General features: G+C 43.0%; 2 protein-coding genes across 5 annotated transcripts; one reads left to right on the forward strand and one right to left on the reverse strand.

The window, feature by feature from the left end:
• The first annotated feature begins 162 nt into the window (after nt 1-162).
• LOC135542525 (glycogenin-2-like) lies at nt 163-6,797 on the forward strand. 4 transcript variants are annotated; one of them, XM_064969555.1, is made up of 10 exons: nt 163-226; nt 387-597; nt 1,052-1,190; nt 1,480-1,654; nt 2,264-2,426; nt 2,912-3,038; nt 3,187-3,400; nt 3,763-4,713; nt 5,260-5,406; nt 6,375-6,797. In XM_064969555.1, the coding sequence occupies exons 2-10, from the start codon at nt 591-593 to the stop codon at nt 6,501-6,503; spliced, it is 2,052 nt and encodes a 683-aa protein (XP_064825627.1). In that variant the 5' UTR covers nt 163-226; nt 387-590; the 3' UTR covers nt 6,504-6,797. The 4 variants fall into 4 exon arrangements, with proteins under 4 accessions (XP_064825627.1, XP_064825626.1, XP_064825628.1 ...); XM_064969554.1 differs by having other exon boundaries at nt 174-597; XM_064969556.1 differs by lacking the exon at nt 3,763-4,713 and having other exon boundaries at nt 174-597.
• A 1,384-nt stretch (nt 6,798-8,181) lies between these two features.
• Nucleotides 8,182-12,345, reverse strand: c6h10orf53 (chromosome 6 C10orf53 homolog). The gene is made up of 3 exons (XM_064967293.1): nt 12,216-12,345; nt 11,949-12,068; nt 8,182-8,867 (listed from the first exon to the last, which is right to left on the reverse strand). Exons 1-3 carry the CDS (start codon nt 12,307-12,309, stop codon nt 8,803-8,805), a joined length of 279 nt encoding a protein of 92 aa, XP_064823365.1. The 5' UTR covers nt 12,310-12,345; the 3' UTR covers nt 8,182-8,802.
• Between the last annotated feature and the right edge of the window lie 7,087 nt (nt 12,346-19,432).

Raw genomic sequence — 19,432 nt, forward strand, 5'->3', positions numbered from 1 at the left:
ACTTGTATATCATGAAGATTGACTAACGGTTCTACAGTGAATTGAATGCATCTGCACGTAGTACTATGCCCTTAGTTCCAGGGGTTGGACTACTGCAGACTCTATAGAGTACAGTTGTTGAAGGTCCTGCTTAAACTCTGCAAGTTTTCATTTTAGTTGAATGACCAGTGACACATGACCGAGAACTCAAACAGAGAGACTGATTTTGCTCTTGGTCTAAAAAACGGTAGATTTATTTGTGTATCTACCAGCTTGAGGTTACACCCCCTGGCTTTAGATATAACCTCTCATAGTACATTTACAACTAATACTACTAAACTTTGAAATAGCTGTAATTTTTTAAAAACTTTGTATTGATCATTCTGTATCTATTGTTTGCTGGACAGTTACTACTGCTGGACTCGCTGGACTGTCGGACTGCAGTATCAACATATTGTAGTTTCATTTTAGGGGAAACCAGTGCATTTTCTGCCAAGTCCTCTGCCAGTGGTGCGGGACCTGATCGATCACTTTGACACTTCTATTACCATCTATCACTTTTACCTCTGCCTCAAGTTGTTGTTCGTTTAGAGGAGTCGCTGTCACACACCATGCCAGGTAAGTTCTCATCATTATATCATAACCAGTTTAATATAACCAAGTGTCAAGTTGATTGACGTCACTCTCTTGCAATCTCTAGCAAGAGGAAAAGAGGAAGCGCTTGAATCTCGAGGAAAAACTTGAGAAATGTACTACTTTTAACTCTTAAAAGAACATAACGCTGATGGCCCAGTAAAACTGCTAAAATCCCCTGCTGGGTGTTAGTCATCTATTTCTATTTTTTTTAGCTTTATTTAACCAGGCAAGTCAGTTAAGAACAAATTCTTATTTTCAATGACGGCCTAGAAACAGTGGGTTAACTGCCTTGTTCAGGGGCAGAACGACAGATTTGTACCTTGTCAGCTCGGGGATTTGAACTTGCAACCTTTTGGTTACTAGTCCAACACTCCAACCACTAGGCTACCCTGCTACCCTGAATAACACCACCCACTCTTCCTTCCTGTGCCACCAGCGAACCAGGCCTTTGTCACCCTGGCCACCACAGACAGCTACTGCATGGGGGCTCTGGTGGTAGGACAGTGTTTACGACGACACAGGACCACACGCCAGACTGTTGTGATGGTCACCACTAATGTCTCTAGCCAGGCACGGTGAGAGAAGTCCATGCATTTCAGACAGAAATGTAATATCACCGAGTTATGGAGAGTGATGCATGACCTATTAAGAATGTGAATGAAAGTTATACTCTGTGACAGAGGTCCCGGAGGAATCAGACAAAAGAAGTGTTTTGTCTCTCATCAGTTAAGGGGGCATTAGATTCACTGGATGGAGTCGTTTGCGGTCCTGGGTTCGCTGCGGACCTAGTGTATTTCTTGTGTATTGAAGTCATGTAAAAATCGGACTGTTAGTTGTAGTAAATCCTGTGTTCTCTCCCCATAGGGCTGCCCTGGGCCATGTGTTTGACCAGGTCCTGGTAGTGGATGTGCTGGACAGTGGAGACCAAGCACATCTATCCTGGCTGGGACGACCAGAACTGGGGGTCACTTTCACCAAGCTCCACTGTTGGACCCTCACCCAATACAGCAAATGTGTGTTCCTGGATGCAGACACACTCGTGAGTGTACTGAAATCTCCCGAGACACCACTTGTCTCTAATATAAACACCCACTCAATAATCAATTTGTTTTAAAACCAAGGAAGCAAACCTTACAATGTCAAGCTTGGTCTTTACCAGCAAATCAATTTTAATGTTTGAGTTGTGCAATTATGTATCTGTAACTAACATGGACCCAAACATAGTCATTGAAAGGTAAATCAGTACCTAACATGAATGTGACAATCGCCATGGGACAAACCGTCATATTTTTGCTCTGTAAAGACAAGTACAGAGTGCTTTTTACGTGCTGCAGAGATGGGCGTGTTTGGTTTGAGTGTCAAGATCAAGCAAATAGAGCCCCGACTGTTCAGAGGGCTATGTAGGAAGTTCAACTGAAATTGATACAGAATGAGCACATCCAGTGTCATACAGTAAATCTGAGCTCTCATTATAGAAAACATCCACAAGTATGTGCAGTACCTACAAATGGCATCATGACCCTTGATCTGGATCTTGACTTTAATCAAATCGGTGTTCATGTCGCAGAAAATGTCCAATAAATGAACTCTGTACAAATGTCATTTGAAACTAACTTCCTCTGTTTCCTGTTGACTCCCTGGCCTGTAGGTGCTGTGTAACGTGGACGAGCTGTTTGAGCGTGAGGAGCTGTCTGCTGCCCCTGACCCTGGCTGGCCGGACTGTTTTAACTCAGGGGTGTTTGTGTTCCGGCCCTCTCTAATCACCCACGGCAGGCTGTTGGAGCATGCACGACAACACGGCAGTTTCGACGGTCAGTCAGAACCCTGACCCTAGCTTCAAGTCCACATCCCAGTTAAACCCTAACCCCAGCCTCAATCCTAACCCTAGCTTCAAGTCCACATCCCAGTTCATCCCTAACCCTAGCCTCAACCCTGACCCACGCTTCAAGTCCACATCTCAGTTCATCCCTAACCCTAGCCTCAACCCTGACCCTAGCTTCAAGTCCACATCCCAGTTCATCCCTCACCCTAGCCTCAACCCTGACTCTAGCTTCAAGTCCACATCCCAGTTCATCCCTAACCCTAGCCTCAACCCTGACCCTAGCCTCAACCCTGACCCTAACCCTTTAACTGTCACTTCTTGAAAGACATTTGGAAAACACACCTTGATGTTCATTTGGGAAATTACAGAGCTCTACCACGCGGTTGAGAATACTAGCAATGACTACTTCTTCATTGGCTCTTCCTTATGATCTGAGCTGACAGTAACTCTACGGTATGCCCTCTCTGTTTTCAGGTGGGGACCAGGGCCTCTTGAACACATTTTTCAGTGACTGGGCTGTTAGAGATATCAGTAAACACCTGCCTTTTGTGTACAACCTCAGTGCCATCGCAGTCTACACCTATTTGCCTGCTTATCAAGAGTGAGTCATATTTAACTTCAAATGGATCATTTCAGTAAATATTACATTTCCGTGATTGAAAAGCCTATTTTGACCACAAGCCTGACCCCAACCCTGCTACGTTTTTTTGATGTTGACCATATTGTACTGTTATCCTGGTCCCACACAGATATGGTCACAATGCTAAGATTGTCCACTTCCTGGGTTCGGTCAAGCCATGGAATCTACGTTCTAACTCACAGACCAATCAGCACACCAACAGCCACCTGGAAGAGTTTGTTTACCAGTGGTGGATGGAGTACTCCTACTTACATCACCTTATAAAGACAATGTCCCATCAAGAACCTGCTGTGCCAAGCCAACATGCTGGGCCAAAGCAACATGTAAGACATTGTAGAGTTGACTCTTGTATTTTTTTCATACTGTATATGCACTTTTTAACATAACCACATGCAAAACCAAGTGAAAATGTCATTGCATTGCTGTTTTATGTACTGTATACTGCACCACAGCAGAGCGTATACAACATTCGAACATTTAGGTAAATGTTTGCATTTGACAGACTGCGTAGTTGGACTACAAGGCACATCCTATAGAGAATATGTGTGTTTTCTGCTATGTCTGTTGTTCTTAAGCAAAAGTACCACAGAGAGAGATCAGAGTCCAGTACTCTTGCCCCCACACACCTATACCAATATACCTTAGGTGGTTCTCAACAGTACACACCATCACACTTCTTTCACAGAGCCAGGGAAGTGAAGAAGAGAAGACAAAGGCGAGAGAAGAAGAGAAGCCAAAGGCGAGAGAAGAAGAGAAGCCAAAGGCGAGAGAAGAAGAGAAGCCAAAGGGGAGAGAAGAAGAGAAGCCAAAGGGGAGAGAAGAAGAGAAGCCAAAGGGGAGAGAAGAAGATAAGCCAAAGGGGAGAGAAGAAGAGAAGCCAAAGGGGAGAGAAGAAGAGAAGCCAAAGGCGAGAGAAGAAGAGAAGCCAAAGGCGAGAGAAGAAGAGAAGCCAAAGGGGAGAGAAGAAGAGAAGCCAAAGGCGAGAGGAGATAAGCCAAAGGCGAGAGGAGATAAGCCAAAGGCGAGAGGAGATAAGCCAAAGGCGAGAGGAGAGAAGCCAAAGGCGAGAGAAGAAGAGAAGCCAAAGGCGAGAGGAGAGAAGCCAAAGGCGAGAGGAGAGAAGCCAAAGGCGAGAGAAGAAGAGAAGCCAAAGGCGAGAGAAGAAGAGAAGCCAAAGGCGAGAGAAGAAGAGAAGCCAAAGGTGAGAGGAGATAAGCCAAAGGCGAGAGGAGAGAAGCCAAAGGCGAGAGGAGATAAGCCAAAGGCGGGAGAAGAAGAGAAGCCAAAGGCGAGAGAAGAAGAGAAGCCAAAGGCGAGAGAAGAGAAGCCAAAGGCGAGAGAAGATAAGCCAAAGGCGAGAGAAGAAGAGAAGCCAAAGGGGAGAGAAGAAGAGAAGCCAAAGGCGAGAGGAGATAAGCCAAAGGCGAGAGGAGATAAGCCAAAGGCGAGAGAAGAAGAGAAGCCAAAGGCGAGAGAAGAAGAGAAGCCAAAGGCGAGAGAAGAAGATAAGCCAAAGGGGAGAGAAGCAACAGTGTCGTTGATAGAGGACCTCACAGAATCATTACTCCGAAAAGTCAATCTGCTCACAGAGGAGAGGAAGAAGAGGCTTGATTCACCCACGCAGCCAGGAGAAATGGTTAGTCTTTAACAAAAGATGATATCGAGCTTTTGCCTCTGCATTATGATTATTAATTAGGTATGACTTAAGTGTCTGAGGGATTTTGGAAGTTGTAAGTATTAGTTGTTAATTCTGATAGCTCTTTAACCCGGTTACGAATTCTGATCAGCTTGAGGGATTTTGCTCAACGAGTAAGAATTTAGAGAATTTAAGGTTATCGCAGTGGTTGTGATTCTAGAGGCTGTGCACACCCTGCCAGTGTCAATGCGTCATAGGAAGGAACAGTGTGAGAAAATGAATGAAATGATTTCTCAACACCTATTGAAATCTGACTCACGGACCTATATGATTGAAGCCATTGCTGTCAATACTTGCAACCTGGTGTAAACAATTCAGTGGGTACTAATTTACCACACTAATAGTAAACATATATAATTTATATATAACAAATATTAAATTGAATGCTTGTCAAATACTTACAATTTTAGTTGGGTGTCTCTAGCTGTCTGTTGTTGTGGAGCGACCTATAACTAAACCCATGTGTGATTGGTCCCTGTCCTACAGCGTACCCAACGTCAGGGTGTATCCACGGGGAAGGAGGGAGGAGCTGGAGACAGAACAGCCAACCAGGACCCACCTGGACCCAGTGAGGAAGGGTCAGAGGTCACTGAAACGGCCTTCAACCCCATGGAGGATCCTGCCACTGAACCTGTACGCCACCTGTCTACACTAACATACACGGAGTGGACAAAACATTAGGAACACCTGCTCTTGACGTAGATTGACCAGGTCAAACCACGTGGCAGCTATGATCCCTTATTGATGTCACTTGCTAAATCCACTTCAAATCAGTGATGAAGGGGAGGAGACAGGTTAAAGACTATTAAGACATGGATTGTGTATGGGTGCCACTCAGAGGGTGAATGGGCAAGATAAAGATTTAAGTGCCTTTGAACAGGGTATGGTAGTAGGTGTCAGGCGCACCGGTTTGAGTGTGTCAAGAACGGCAATGCTTCTGGATTTTTCATGCTCAACAGTTTCCCATGTGTATAAAGAATGGTCCACCACCCAGAGGACATCCAGCCAACCTGACACAACTGTGGAAAGCATTGGAGTCATCACCCCTGTGGAACGCTTCAACACCTTGTAGAATCCATGCCCCAACGAATTGAGGCTGTCCTTGCAACTCTATATTAGGAAGGTGTTCCGAAAGTTTTGTACACTCAGTGTATATTTAAAGCCAACTATTAGGAACTGATTTAAGAAATGATCGATATGTCATACCATGTTTAAATGATCATCATTACAGAAACTGTTGGCAAAATACAAATTCCTACTGTAGTAACACCCTCTGCTGGTCCACAACAGTATTAACATATTTGACCTTAATAACAAAATATCACACTTCGTATTGCTTCAAGGCCTCCCGGTAACCATTCCTTAGTGATTTATTTGAATGTTCCTCATGTCTCCATCTTTCATTTTTCATTACTCTTCTGACTGATGGTGAATGGAATGGCTGCCTAATCAATTGTTTTTTTATCATCTTGGTTATTACGAATATAATTTAGCATCTTGGTTCCTAATCTATTATATAATCTTGGTCATTTTGAATCTCTTTTATCATCTTGGTTATTTCCAATGTATTTTCTTTGAACATCTCTGTCATTTCCTTGTAGACCGCTGCCAAGACAGAGGAGGATGATCTGGAGCAGCGGAGGCTGTGGGAGGAAGGCCAGGCGGACTACCTGGGCAGAGACGCCTTCGACAACATCCAGAAAAAACTGGACCGATTCTTATATTTGTAGCTTGTTTCGTGTGGCAAGATACTGTAGCAATAGTACTGTATACTCATACTCATATTCATGTTGAAGTGTGTTATGTCTCTAGCGTAGACCACCACTCTAATAGGGGTTTCTGTGTCCCTTTGCTGTAAAAAACATATATATAAACTTGATTCCATTTTCATTTAAAAAATGTGCTCATAGAATTCATGTTGAGATGCATTCCTTATTTTGATGTTTATGCTGGATATATCTGGAAGATTTTAAATTGTCTCTATGTTGCCACTAGAGGGCACTGTTGCTTTTTAAATAAAGCACTTTTCCTGGTCAAATATAAAGTCACACTCAACTCCAACAGCCCTATAGGGGTCATGATAGTCTTGTGTAGACTATGGCAACTAGGGAAAGAAGAAGTAATATTGACCTCAGGGATCCTATTCATACATGTTGTTGGAGCAATATTCATCTATAGGCTTGTACACCACTATTGTCCTAGGAGAGAATGGTAGCCCTCACTGTGAGGGTCTGGGAAGGGCTGTGTAGACCTACCAAGGCTAAGGAGATATAAGGTCAGCACAGAACTGTTAACGCTATCCTGAAAGACTAAACACAACCTCAAACTGAAAAGAATAATAACATATTCCAAAACGTATATAGGCTACTTACAGTAACAAGCCCACCTTCCCGCTCACTATCTCTAGTCCAGTCTGTTCCAGTCCTTCATCTTCCCATTTGGAGAACAGCAGCAGCCTTATGTAACTTAAGGCTGCACTTAAATGGACTAATCAGCCACACCTTTAAATCAGGCAAGTGGAGTCATCTGGCTGTATTCTCTACCAGTTATTCAATAGCATTGACATCACAATAACCCTCCTAAAGGAGTTCACTACTGCCTGAGTCTATTTGCTTTGACAATCGCTTTCATTTGACACCCAGATGTTTTCTCTGAATTCCATAGCTTCGCTGTCAGGTGCATTAACTGTGCTATCCACCTAGCCAGGTTGAAGATCTAGCAAACTGCATTGCGCTGTTAAAAACAGGAGCTTCAGGCAATAGTTTAGGAGGGTGGAGGCGTGAGGAGAGAAAAAGAGAGTATATTTCAGTTAGTTTCCTTTTGTTTACTCCCCTTTAAATGTGTTTCAGTGCTAGACACTGCGTCCCGAATGGGACCCTATTCCCTATATAGTGCACTACTTCTACTGGTTCTGGTCAAAAGTAGTGCACTATATATGGAATAGAGTGACATTTGGGATGTATACACTGATGCCTCACAGGAAGAAATGTAGGTAATCATCTCGGCTCTTTCAGACGATGGGGGGACAAGGTTCTCTTTTCATTGTCTGATATTCACCCAAAAAGAAAGTCCTCCAAGCTGGCTGTTTTTAGTAATAAAGCATTAATAACATTTCGAGGACAATCACAGGCCAAGAGGAGGCGTACTGTATTTATATGTGTGTGTGTGTGTGTGGGGGGGGGGGGGGGGCTTGATTATGAAATGTGATAAGTGCCATGAACCCCTATAAGCACCTCCATATGTTTTTGGTTAACGTTGAAGCTGACATTGAGCCTAGCCTCAGAGGTGGCGTCCGAAATGGCACCCTATTCCCTTAAGAGTGCACTAATTTTGACCAGGGCTCTGGTCAAAAGTAGTGCACGACATAGAGAATCGGGTGCAATTTGGGGGACACACCACACAGTGACTGTGTGGCAGTGTTTGCATGACTGTTTGGATTTTTGCTTGCAATGCAAATTTGGTCCTCTAATTTGGTCTGTGGTTTGACCGATGGGGTATGATTCTATTAGTGCACAATCCCTCCCATAAGGCTAATTGAGAATGGATTGCAGAAGTAATCATATTCAGATGAGGAGAGAGACCACAGGAAGCAGATCTAAGAATGGTTGTATGCCAAAGGTTAAGGGAATTATATGGACTTTGTCATGTATGCTTTCAGACAGGGACCAGACACAAAATTGTCTGAGGCAATATCGACAATGATACAGTAACTATAGTACAGTCAATCACCACAAAGCAAAAATCATAAGAAACTATAATGACTACATGTTGCAATTAGCATGTTGCAGTCTCTCAATACAGACTGTTGAGATGACCAGCAGACACGGCACGTTTGATTCTGGGTCCCCGAGATTTTGTAGCAATAAATACAACAAAACTTGACTTAATGCTGGAGAACACTATTGTATGGTACTGTAATGCTTGTCATCAACAAAAAAAAACAACACGAAAAGTGTTGCTGTGCTTCTCTTCAGGTTTACTATTAGATTTATCCCCTTGACCAATCTCCTGGTAGAGTGTGGGTGTATCTCAGTATGCATTCTGCACAGCAGTGACGGCCTCCTTGCATAGGTGGTCCAGTTTCCCATCTCCTCCTGTGGAAGGCAGAATAAAGGACTGTTACTCTATAAACACAATATACTCAATGCTACTGTGACATCATAATCAGTGATTTGGACAATCTGATTAATCCGAACACTCTATGACAATGGCTTCATATAGATGGCTCTAGAAGAGGGGTTTTCAACCTTTTCTTGCCCAGAAACCCCCTCCCAGGCAAATTGGCGACCCAGGGATCCCCATCCTACGTTATCAAAAATGTTTTGTCACCTCTTGTTAGGTGAATGATAATGTAAAGGACAAGTAATTGACATTTTAAAATTAATAGATTTGGTAGATAGTTTTTCATTATTTTGAAGTATGAGGACACCCCTTCAAATTAGTGGATTCGGCTATTTCAGCCACACTCGTTGCTGACAGGTGTATAAAATTGAGCACACTGCCATGCAATCTCCATAAACAAACATTGGCAGTAGAATTGCCTTACTGAAAAGCTCTGACTTTCAACGTGCCACCTTTTCAACAAGTCAGTTTGTAAAATTTCTGCCCTGCTCGACCTGCCCCGGTCAACTGTAAGTGCTGTTATTGTGAAGTGGAAACGTCTCGGAATAACAATGGCTCAGCTGTGAAGTGGTAGGCCACACAAGCTTACAGAACAGGATAGCTGAGTGCTGAAGCACATAGCATGTAAAAATTGCCTGTCCTCGGTTGTAACACTCACTGAGTTCTAAACTGCATCTGGAAGCAACGTCAGCACAAGAACTGCTCGTCAGGCGCTTCACTAAATGGGTTTCCATAGCCGAGCAGCCGCACACAGGCCTAAGATCACCATGCGCAATGCCAAGCATCGGCTGGAGGGGTGTAAAGCTTGCCGCCATTGGACTCTTGAGCAGTGGAAACACGTTCTCTGGAGTGATGAATCACGCTTCACCATCTGGAAGTCTGGCGGGAAAAAATCTGGGTTTGGCGGATGCCAGGAGAATGCTACCTGCCCCAATGCATAGTGCCAACTGTAAAGTTTGGTGGATGAATAATTGTCTGGGGCTGTTTGTCATGGTTTGGTTTAGGCCCCTTAGTTCCAGTGAACAGAAATCATACCGCTACAGCATACAATGACATTCTAAATGATTCTGTGCTTCCAACTTTGTGGCAACAGTTTGGGGAAGGCCCTTTCCTGTATCAGCATGAAAATGCCCCCGTGCACAAATTGAGGTCCATACAGAAATAGTTTGTCGAGATCGGTGTGGAAGAACCTGACTGGCCTGCACAGAGCCCTGACCTCAACCCCATCAAACACCTTTGGGATGAATTGGAATGCTGATTGCGAGCCAGGCTTAATCGCCCAACATCAGTGCTGTAATGATGTGCGCTGAGAGTCAGGAGAGAAATTCAGGGAGTGAGTGTTTTAATAAATGAACACAACACAAAAATAAGAAACACGAACAATGTACAGAACTGACACAGGAACAGAAACAATAACGCCTGGGGAAGGACCCAAGGAAGAGACATATATAGAGAAGGTAATCAGGGAGGTGATGGAGTCCAGGTGAGTCTGATGACACCTGTGCGTAACGATGGTGACTGGTGTGCGCCATAACGAGCAGCCTGGTGACCTAGAGGCCGGAGAGGGAGCACACGTGACAAGTGCCCAACCTCACTAATACTCTTATGACTGTATGTAAGCAAGTACACAAAGCAATGTTCCAACATCTAGTGGAAAGCCTTCCCAGAAGAGTGGAGGCTGTTATAGCATCAAAGGGAGGACCAACTCCATATTAAACCCCATGATTTTGGAATGAGGTGTTTGACGAGCAGGTGTCCACATACTTTTGGTCATGTAGTGTATGTCATTTTCTTAACCCATCTAGTGACTAAATGACAGCGTAGGTTTCAAGTATCATGCTCGCTAGTCTTGGGTGTACGCCTGAGAGAGACTGATGGGACGAAAGTAACACCTTGTAAACTGATGACCCGGAATCAAATCAAAGAACTTTTAAGCACAGGTCATTGTCTCCTCCAGCTCATATTGCTTTTATAATGTCAGCAAAATATCAACAAGTGGCTGAATGTTTGAAAATGATATATAACATCGTTAGAATTATGCCTTAATCAATTGGCTTGATGGATCAGCTTCTCACATAAGCTTTTATTAACAGGTTAGTGGTTAAAAAATATATATCTTTATGATTCTGGGGGTCAATAACCTTGTATCAAGCCATGAAAATGTGATAAGCATGATGAGTTTGCCTTTTTAGAAGAGAATAAAGACATTGATTCTATCAAGGAACGAAGAGCGCGCCTGACATGGACAACTGGAGCATAGCATGACTAGTAATTGAAAATCATCTACTATATTCTCATTAAAGTGAGACTAGAAAATTATGCTTACTATAGATATTATGTGATCCATTTTAGTCCGATTAATATTGTAAGGCTAACTATTGTGGTTTCGCAACATTGCGATGTTGACGTATGGTTCATTTTCCCAAATGTCGAACCTTTGGCATTACTTATTCAAATCGGCACAAACATGAATTTACGGCTGGTAGTACATTGGTTGAAATTAACGAGCGTTACAACCCAGAAACATGGAGATGAGACAAATATTGTGCACTTCTCGCCAGCTGTTACTTCTGTCCCAAGGCTGTGTTACTCCCGCCCCGCCGGCAAGTACAAAAGTAATATTGCGGTAGTTTTGTTCTTAGTCTAATTTAATTTCAACTCATTTACCATATACATGAAATTACAGTTGCTAATGGTAGAGGACACAGAAGTTGTTTGTCATACAATATGATGTCTCTAGCTCTATCGATCTCTGAGTAAATAGAAACAAGAAGCAATATTCATTAACAAAAATGTATCCACTTTTTTGTTGCTCTATTGATATATTTTCGCGGACCCCTAGAGGGGTGGCAGACTAGGTTGAATACCCCTGCTCTAGAATTATTATTTTTTACAGATGGGGTCACAATCAGAGAGTGGACAAGGGTTAAATCCATGTGCATTCAGTTACAGTATGCATACCTCACTCTGAGAAAACGATACGTCATAATTGACCACAGGTAAGAGTCTGTACACGTTGACCGAGTAATCTACAGTATCTACATTGAATTTACCAAACTCCAGTTGTTTTATGCTGCATGTGTAGACACATTCTCCATTGACCACAAGTTCCACCTTGTTCCAATCAGACATTTTCTCCAATACACTTTGATGTCCATTCTCTTTCAATGCAGCTAGGAAAGTTGGAAGACATGGATAAGTGACATTATCGGGGAAACGAAAGGGTAGGCTACTAACTGCTCACTTATATAAAACTAATACGCACTTTTTGACGCTGCAATAGGCACACTTATTTGAATGTAGCCAAGGATTATATCTACCTTGGAGGCCAATCAGACGAAACGTTCTGTGGTCCACGATGCCACACGATTTATAAGGGCCGTAGCGCACGATTACTACTGCATTTTGAGGCATTGTAACTATTGCTGATAACGCCTATTACCAACTAAACCTCTTCTATGTCCTGGATTAATTTATGGCCTGTGTTACCCACAGCAGTGCCCCTAACGACGGGCCGCGACCGTCATCTCCAAGGAAGTAATTTGCTGGTTTGGTGTGACGTCACCGTGAAGCCGTTTTGTGGAGAAGTCACCGCTCAATGTAATGCCGCGTTTATTGCCTAGTCAAAACGAGGAAACTGAAATTTCAGACTTGCTAACTGGTTGTAGTTATACACATGCCGCATTCATTCAGTTAGCAAATCGGAAATGTACGAGTTTCCTAGATAAGACTAGCACATGAACGCGGCATAACACATGCTGCCTGCAAGATACAGTGTGAGTTATTATAAAATCATAGTTTAGTTTACGCGCAGACCGCAGAGTTTAACGCATTTATGACAGCATAGTGGCTGCACGTCATAATCAACATTATCAGCATATGGATGTTGCGGTCCTCTTTTGAAATACCCTTTACTGAGTCTTTGGTTAAACATTTCAATTTGGTTAAAATACCTTATGTCATGTTATGTATGGTAAAGTGATTACATTTTACACTGAAGAGGTTTGTGCATTTACAGGTGCTACGTTTCCCTGTGGTACTAAAGTAATCTATGGGCCATATGTTATCCTGCAAGCTGAGACACTTAAGTTATAAAAGGTGCTCTGGTCACACTCCCAAACACCTCCTGCTCTAGCCATAGGAGCGAATGACATCACCACCCAGGCAGTCTTTTGAGTTGACTTTGGGTTTGTCTGTGGGTGAGGCAGGCAACTGCATCATGGGAAAACTTTTGAGGGATGCTGCTTGTCCTGAGATTGAGTTGATTGAATACCATGTTATTGGAGACCTTTGGCTCAATTTCATGAATAAGCAAAGTCACTCAGTGACTAGACACACTGAGGCATAAATCTTACACACATAGGTCTATATGAATCACACAACAACCCCCATGTGCATGATCCTCACACACACACACACACACAAGCATTTGTCAACATCTAAGAGACCGAGGGAAGGAAGAGGGTTTTGGTACACTCCAGCTTTCATCATTGTGGACTTTAGCATTCACAGCCTGTTCCAAAGGGCCTGTATTCTGTTCCCATGACTCTAGAACAGATGACAGTGAGGGTGATTGTCTCCTGTGATTAGATTTGTTCTGAACACAGACGATCACTTGGATTCTCTTTAAAATGAAGTCACATTTCTGATTCTACAATCACAAGACAGCAAAACGATCACATTTTATAAATATGTTGCTGATTTTGTTTTTCAGATTGAGGAACCTCTAACGCTAGTCTTCCCTTTTCATTCTCTAAAATCATTTGTATCAAATAAAATATTTCACTGATAAGCATATGGAAGTGCAGGTAAATAAACCTATTAAAAGTGACACGTAATTTCCTTACTCAACCCAGTTAATCTCTAAAATCTTTTCACAATGCGCTCCACATCTTTAGTGTTTAATCAGATCATGGAAAGACCTTCCTAAATTAGCATCCACTTGATTCTGGAGCATCAACATAATCTGGGTAAAAGATGCCTCTGGAAATACCAATGATCTGTCTAGATTCTCTTCCTCATCTCTCTCTCTTAGGGCTTTATTGGCATGGGAAACATGCTTACTTTGCCAAAGCAAGATAAATAGATAATAAACTAAAGTTAAATAAACAATTAACAATTAACTGTAAACATTACAACATTACACTAACAAATGTTCCAAAGAATAAAGACATTTCAAATGTCATATTATGTATATATATTAATATATATATATATATACACAGTGTTGTAATGATGTGAAAATAGTTAAAGTACAAAATGGAAAATGAATAAACATAAATATAGGTTGTATTTACAATGGTGTTTTGTTCTTCACTGGTTTCCCTTTTCTTGTGGCAACAGGTCCCAAATCTTGCTGCTGTGATTCACACTGTGGTATTTCACCCAATAGATATGTTTATCAAAAATGGATTTGTTTTAGAATTCTTTCATACATTTGGCAGAAGGCTAGGAAGTGCAGCTCAGTTTCCACCTCAATTTGTTGGCAGTGTGCACATAGCCAGTCTTTTCTTGAGAGCCAGGCCTGTCTTCGGCTGCCTTTCTCAATAGCAAGGCGATGCTCACTGAGTCTGTACATAGTCAAATATTTCCTTAATTTTGGGTCAATCACAGTGGTCAGGTCAATTCTTTCCAATGTGTCAAGTAATTATCTTTTTGTTTTCTCATGATTTGGTCGGGTCTAATTGTGTTGCAGTCCTGAGGCTCTGTGGGTTCTGTTTGTGTTTGTGAACAGAGCCCCAGGAGCAGCTTGCTTAGGGGGCTCTTCTCCAGGTTAATTTCTCGGTAGGTAATGGCTTTGTTATGGAAGGTTTGGGAATCCCTTCCTTTAAGGTGGTTGTAGAATTTAACGGTTCTTTCCGGATTTTGAAAATTATCGGGCTATTGGCCTAATTCTGCCCTGTATGCATTATTTGGTGTTTTACGATGTACGCAGAGGATAGTTTGGCAGAATTCTGCATGCAGTCTCAATTAGGTGTTTGTCCAATTTTGTGAATTTCTTGGTTGGTGAATGGACCCCAGACCTCACGTCCATAAAGGGCAATGGGTTCAATAACTGATTCAAGTATATTTTAGCCAGATCCTGATCGGTATGCCAAATTACATGTTCCTTTTGATGGCATAAAAGGCCCTTCTTGGGTTGTCTCTCAGATCATTCACAGCTTTTGTGTAAGTTACCTGTGGCGCTGATGTTTAGGCCAAGGTGTGTATAGTTTTTTGTGTGCTCTAGGGCAACTGTGTCTAGATGGAATTTATATTTATGGTCCTGGCAACTGGACCTTTTTTGGATCACCATTATTTTGAGATTTACTGTCAGGGCTCAGGTCTGACAGAATCTGTGCATAAGATCTAGGTGCTGCTGTAGGCCCTCCATAGTTGGGGACAGAAGCACCAGATGTTGTTTGTTTAGGAGTTCTCCAATTTTCCTAGAAGTGGTTAGATTTGATGGATTCTTCAATTACCTTGAGCTGATTTCTGACGTGCTGTTCTTTCTTTTTCCGTATTGTATTTCTGTATTGTTTTAGTGATTCACCATAGTGAAGGCGTAGACTCGGGTTTTCTGGGTCTTTATGTTTTGGGTTGGATAGGTTTCTCAATTTCTTTCTTAGGTTTTGTCATTCTTCATCAAACCATTAGTCATTGGTATTCATTTTCTTAGGTTGTCTGCTTGAAACTTTTAGATTTAATAGGGAAGCTGAGAGGTCAAATATACTGTTTAGGGTTTCTACTGCCAAGTTTACACCTTCACTATTATACTGAAACATTTTGTCCAGGAAATTGTCTAGAAAGGATTGGATTTGTTGTTGCCTAATTGTTTTTTGGTAGATGTCCACACTACTTTCCTTCCATCTATAGCATTTCTTAATATTATTCAGTTTCTTTGGCTTTGATAACTCATGACTGAGCATTGCTCTGTTCAAGTAGTGTGTGATTTTGCTGTGGGGTGTCAGTGGACTGACTGTGGACGCTCTAAGAGACTCTGGGTTGAGGTCAGTGATAAAGTAGTTTTCAGTACTACTGCCAAGAGATGAACTATATGTGTACCTACCATAAGGAGTCCCCTCGAAGCCGACCATTGACTATGTACATACCCAGAGTCCAACAGAGCTGCAGGAGTTGTGACCCGTTTTGTTGGTTATGTTGTCGTAGTTGGGTCTAGGGTGGCATATGGTGGAGCGAATGCTGTCACTTCCAGGTAGGTGTTTGTCCCCCTGTGTGCTGAGGGTGTCAGGTTCTTGTCCAGTTCTGGCATTTAGGTCGCCAGACTAGTACATATCCCTGGGCCTGGAAATGGTTGATCTCCCCCTCTAGGATGGAGAAGCTGTCATCGTTAAAGTATGGGGATTCCATTGGGGGGATATATAAGTAGCACACGAGGGCATTTTTCTCTGTAGAGATAATTTCCTTATTCATTTCTAAACATAAAGATGTTCCTGTTTTTATTAATTTAATAGAGTGGGTTAGGTCTGCACTATACCAAATTAGCATACCCCATGAGTCTCTTCCCTGTTTCACATCTGGTAGTTCGGTGGATGGGACTTCCAGCTCTCTGAAGCCGAGAGGGCAACCAGTGGGTCCGTTTCCTTTATGCCATGTTTCTTGTATGATGACAATGTCTGTATTTTCAATTTCTTTGATGAAGTCTAGGTTGCTGATCTTTAGGCCAAAGGCAGATGACCTCAGACCTTGTATATTCCAGGATGAGATAGTAAAAGCTTTGTGTTCCATTGTGTCTAGTGTTGTTTTTGTGTGGTTTAGGCTCGAACCATCACAGTAGGTGTGAGCAGAGCATGTTGAGCATCTGATACATACCTCTTAGGTCGCAGGATGGAGCTTGGGTGGGTGGGTGTAATAGTGGGGGTTGGGCCTGTTGCTCTGCTCACGGCCAAGGGCATATGTCCTGCTGTCATGTTGAGGTTCTTGCTGCAGGGGCGGGGGCGGGGGGGGGCATGGGATGGGCAGAAGGAGCTTAGGTCTGATATGTGGGGGCCTTCAGTTGAATTCGGAAGTTTACATCAATCAATCAAATTTATTTATAAAGCACTTTTTACATCAGTGGATGTCACAAAGTGCTGTACAGAAACCCAGCCTAAAACACCAAACAGCAAGCAATGCAGGTGTAGAAGCACGGTGGCTAGGAAAAACTTAGAAAGGCCAGAATCTAGGAAGAAACCAGGCTATGAGGGGTGGCCAGTCCTATATCGACATAACCTGAAAGGCCGCTCAGCAAAGAAGAAGCCACTGCTCCAAAACTGCCATAAAAAAGCCAGACTACTGTTTGCAACAGCACATGGGGACAAAGATTGTATTTTTTTGAGAAATGTCCTCTGGTCTGATGAAACAAAAATAGAACTGTTTGGCCATAATTACCATCGTAATGTTTGGAGGAAAAAGGGGGATGCTTGCAAGCCGAAGAACACCATCCCAACCGTGAAGCATGGGGGTGGCAGCATCATGTTTTGGGGGTGCTTTGCTGCAGGAGGGACTGTTGCACTTCACAAAATAGATGGCTCCATGAATAAGGAAAATTATGTGGCTATATTGAAGCAACATCTCAAGACATCAGTCAGGAAGTTAAAGCTTGGTCGTAAATGGGTCTCCCAAATGGACAATGACCCCAAGCATACTTCCAAAGTTGTGGCAAAATAGCTTGAGGACAACAACGTCAAGGTATTGGAGTGGCCATCACAAAGCCCTGACCTCAATCCCATAGAACATTTGTGGGCAGAACTGAAAAAGCCTGTGGGAGCAAGGAAGCCTACAAACCTGACTCAGTTACACCAGCATTGTCAGGAGGAATGGGCCAAACATCACACAACCTATTGTGGGAAGCTGATGAAAGGTTACCCAACACGTTTGACCCAAGTTAAACAATTTAAAGGCAATGCTACCAAATACCTATTGAGTGTATGTAAACTTCTGACCCACTGGGAATGTGATGAAAGAAATAAAAGCTGAAATAAATCATTCTCTCTACTATTATTCTGACATTTCAAATTCTTAAAATAAAGTGGTGATCCTAACTGACCTAAGACAGGGAATATTTACTAGGATTAAATGTCAGGAATTGTGAAAAACTGTTGAAATGTATTTGGTTAAGGTGTATGTAAACTTCTGACTTCAACTGTATATAGGGTGTGGCCAGGGTTTGCTTGGGGTGGTCTTGGGTGTGGCTGCCGATGCTGTGGCCTCGGTACAGGTCCTTCAGGAGGGGGTCTCACTGGTCTGGGAGGTTTGTCCGTTGCTCTGTTTGCTGCTGTCTGAGGTGCTGTGGCTACGGTTGAGGGTGACATCCTTCACGGTCCTGGCAAAAGCTGGGATTGCTGCCTTGTAGAGGTGGACCTGGTCGTAAAGGTGGACCTGGTCGTTAAAATCCAGGGTGGAGTGGTGGGCCAGGTAGACATTAGGTTTTGAGGCACAGTCTCGCAAAATGCTTGCATTCACCCGCTGTATGGTGGCAGGGTGAAAGTATTTTCATGGTAGCAGGGTGGAGATAACCACTTGTTCAATCACTCTATTGAGTGCTGTGGCCACCCTTTCATGCTGTGCCCTCAGGTCATTTGTGCCTGTGTGAATTTTGATGTGGCTGGGGGACCCTAGTCTGTCTTCTGACAACAGCTCCAGGGCATGCCTAGTGTTTGGACACCAGAGTTTAGCCACTTTGTGTTTGGGAAAAAGTTTATCCTCTTGAATGTATTTGCCATTTGAGTCAATGAGGAGCACAATCTCTGGCTTTTGTGTATCCTTAGTGGATATGTGGGGGTTGTCAAGAGAGATATCAGGGGAACTGACAGAGAGCCTGTAAGGGGTGTGTGGGGTCTGTTGGGTTGGTGGGTCCTGTGTTGTCTGTCCCATTGTGGTGTTGAGATTGTGGTCCGGGTCTGAGGTGGGCTGTTCTGCTGGCTGTGAAACTCTCCTGCCATTGTTGGGCTCAAGAGTTTTCACACCTCTCACTTCTCACTTCAGTGCTAAATGAAGTTGCAGCCAGGTCAGTTCTGTCCTAGCTGTTTGGTAGCTTATGTAACTGATGTGAAATGGCTTGCTAGTTAGCGGGTTGCGCGGTAATAGCGTTTCAATTGGTGACATCACTCGCTGTGAGACCTTGAAGTAGTTTTTCCATTTGCTCTGCAAGGGTCGTGGCTTTTGTGGAGCGATGGGTAACGATGCTTCGAGGGTGACTGTTGTCTGTGTGCAGAGGGTCCCTGGTTCGAGCCCAGGTAGGGGCGAGCAGAGGGACGGAAGCTATAATGTTACACTTAGTAGCCTTATTTATTAAGATGTATATAACAAAATGACCTAGAGATTAGTCTTTGAATTTTTTGGCTTCAGAAGTAGGTTCAGACTGAACATTACTCACTCAGTTTTGTGTTGGATGGTATTTCTAGGTTCCGCTGTGTTTCTTCTGCAGGTTTTGGTTTGTTCAAAATTGATTTACCAGATGCGCCGAATACAACAGGTGTAGTAGACCTTACCGTGAAATGCTTACTTACAAGCCCTTAACCAACAATGCAATTCAATAAATGGAATTAAGAAAATA

This window comes from Oncorhynchus masou, chromosome 6 (genome assembly GCF_036934945.1).
Source record: "Oncorhynchus masou masou isolate Uvic2021 chromosome 6, UVic_Omas_1.1, whole genome shotgun sequence".
NCBI classification, from domain to species: domain Eukaryota; kingdom Metazoa; phylum Chordata; class Actinopteri; order Salmoniformes; family Salmonidae; genus Oncorhynchus; species Oncorhynchus masou.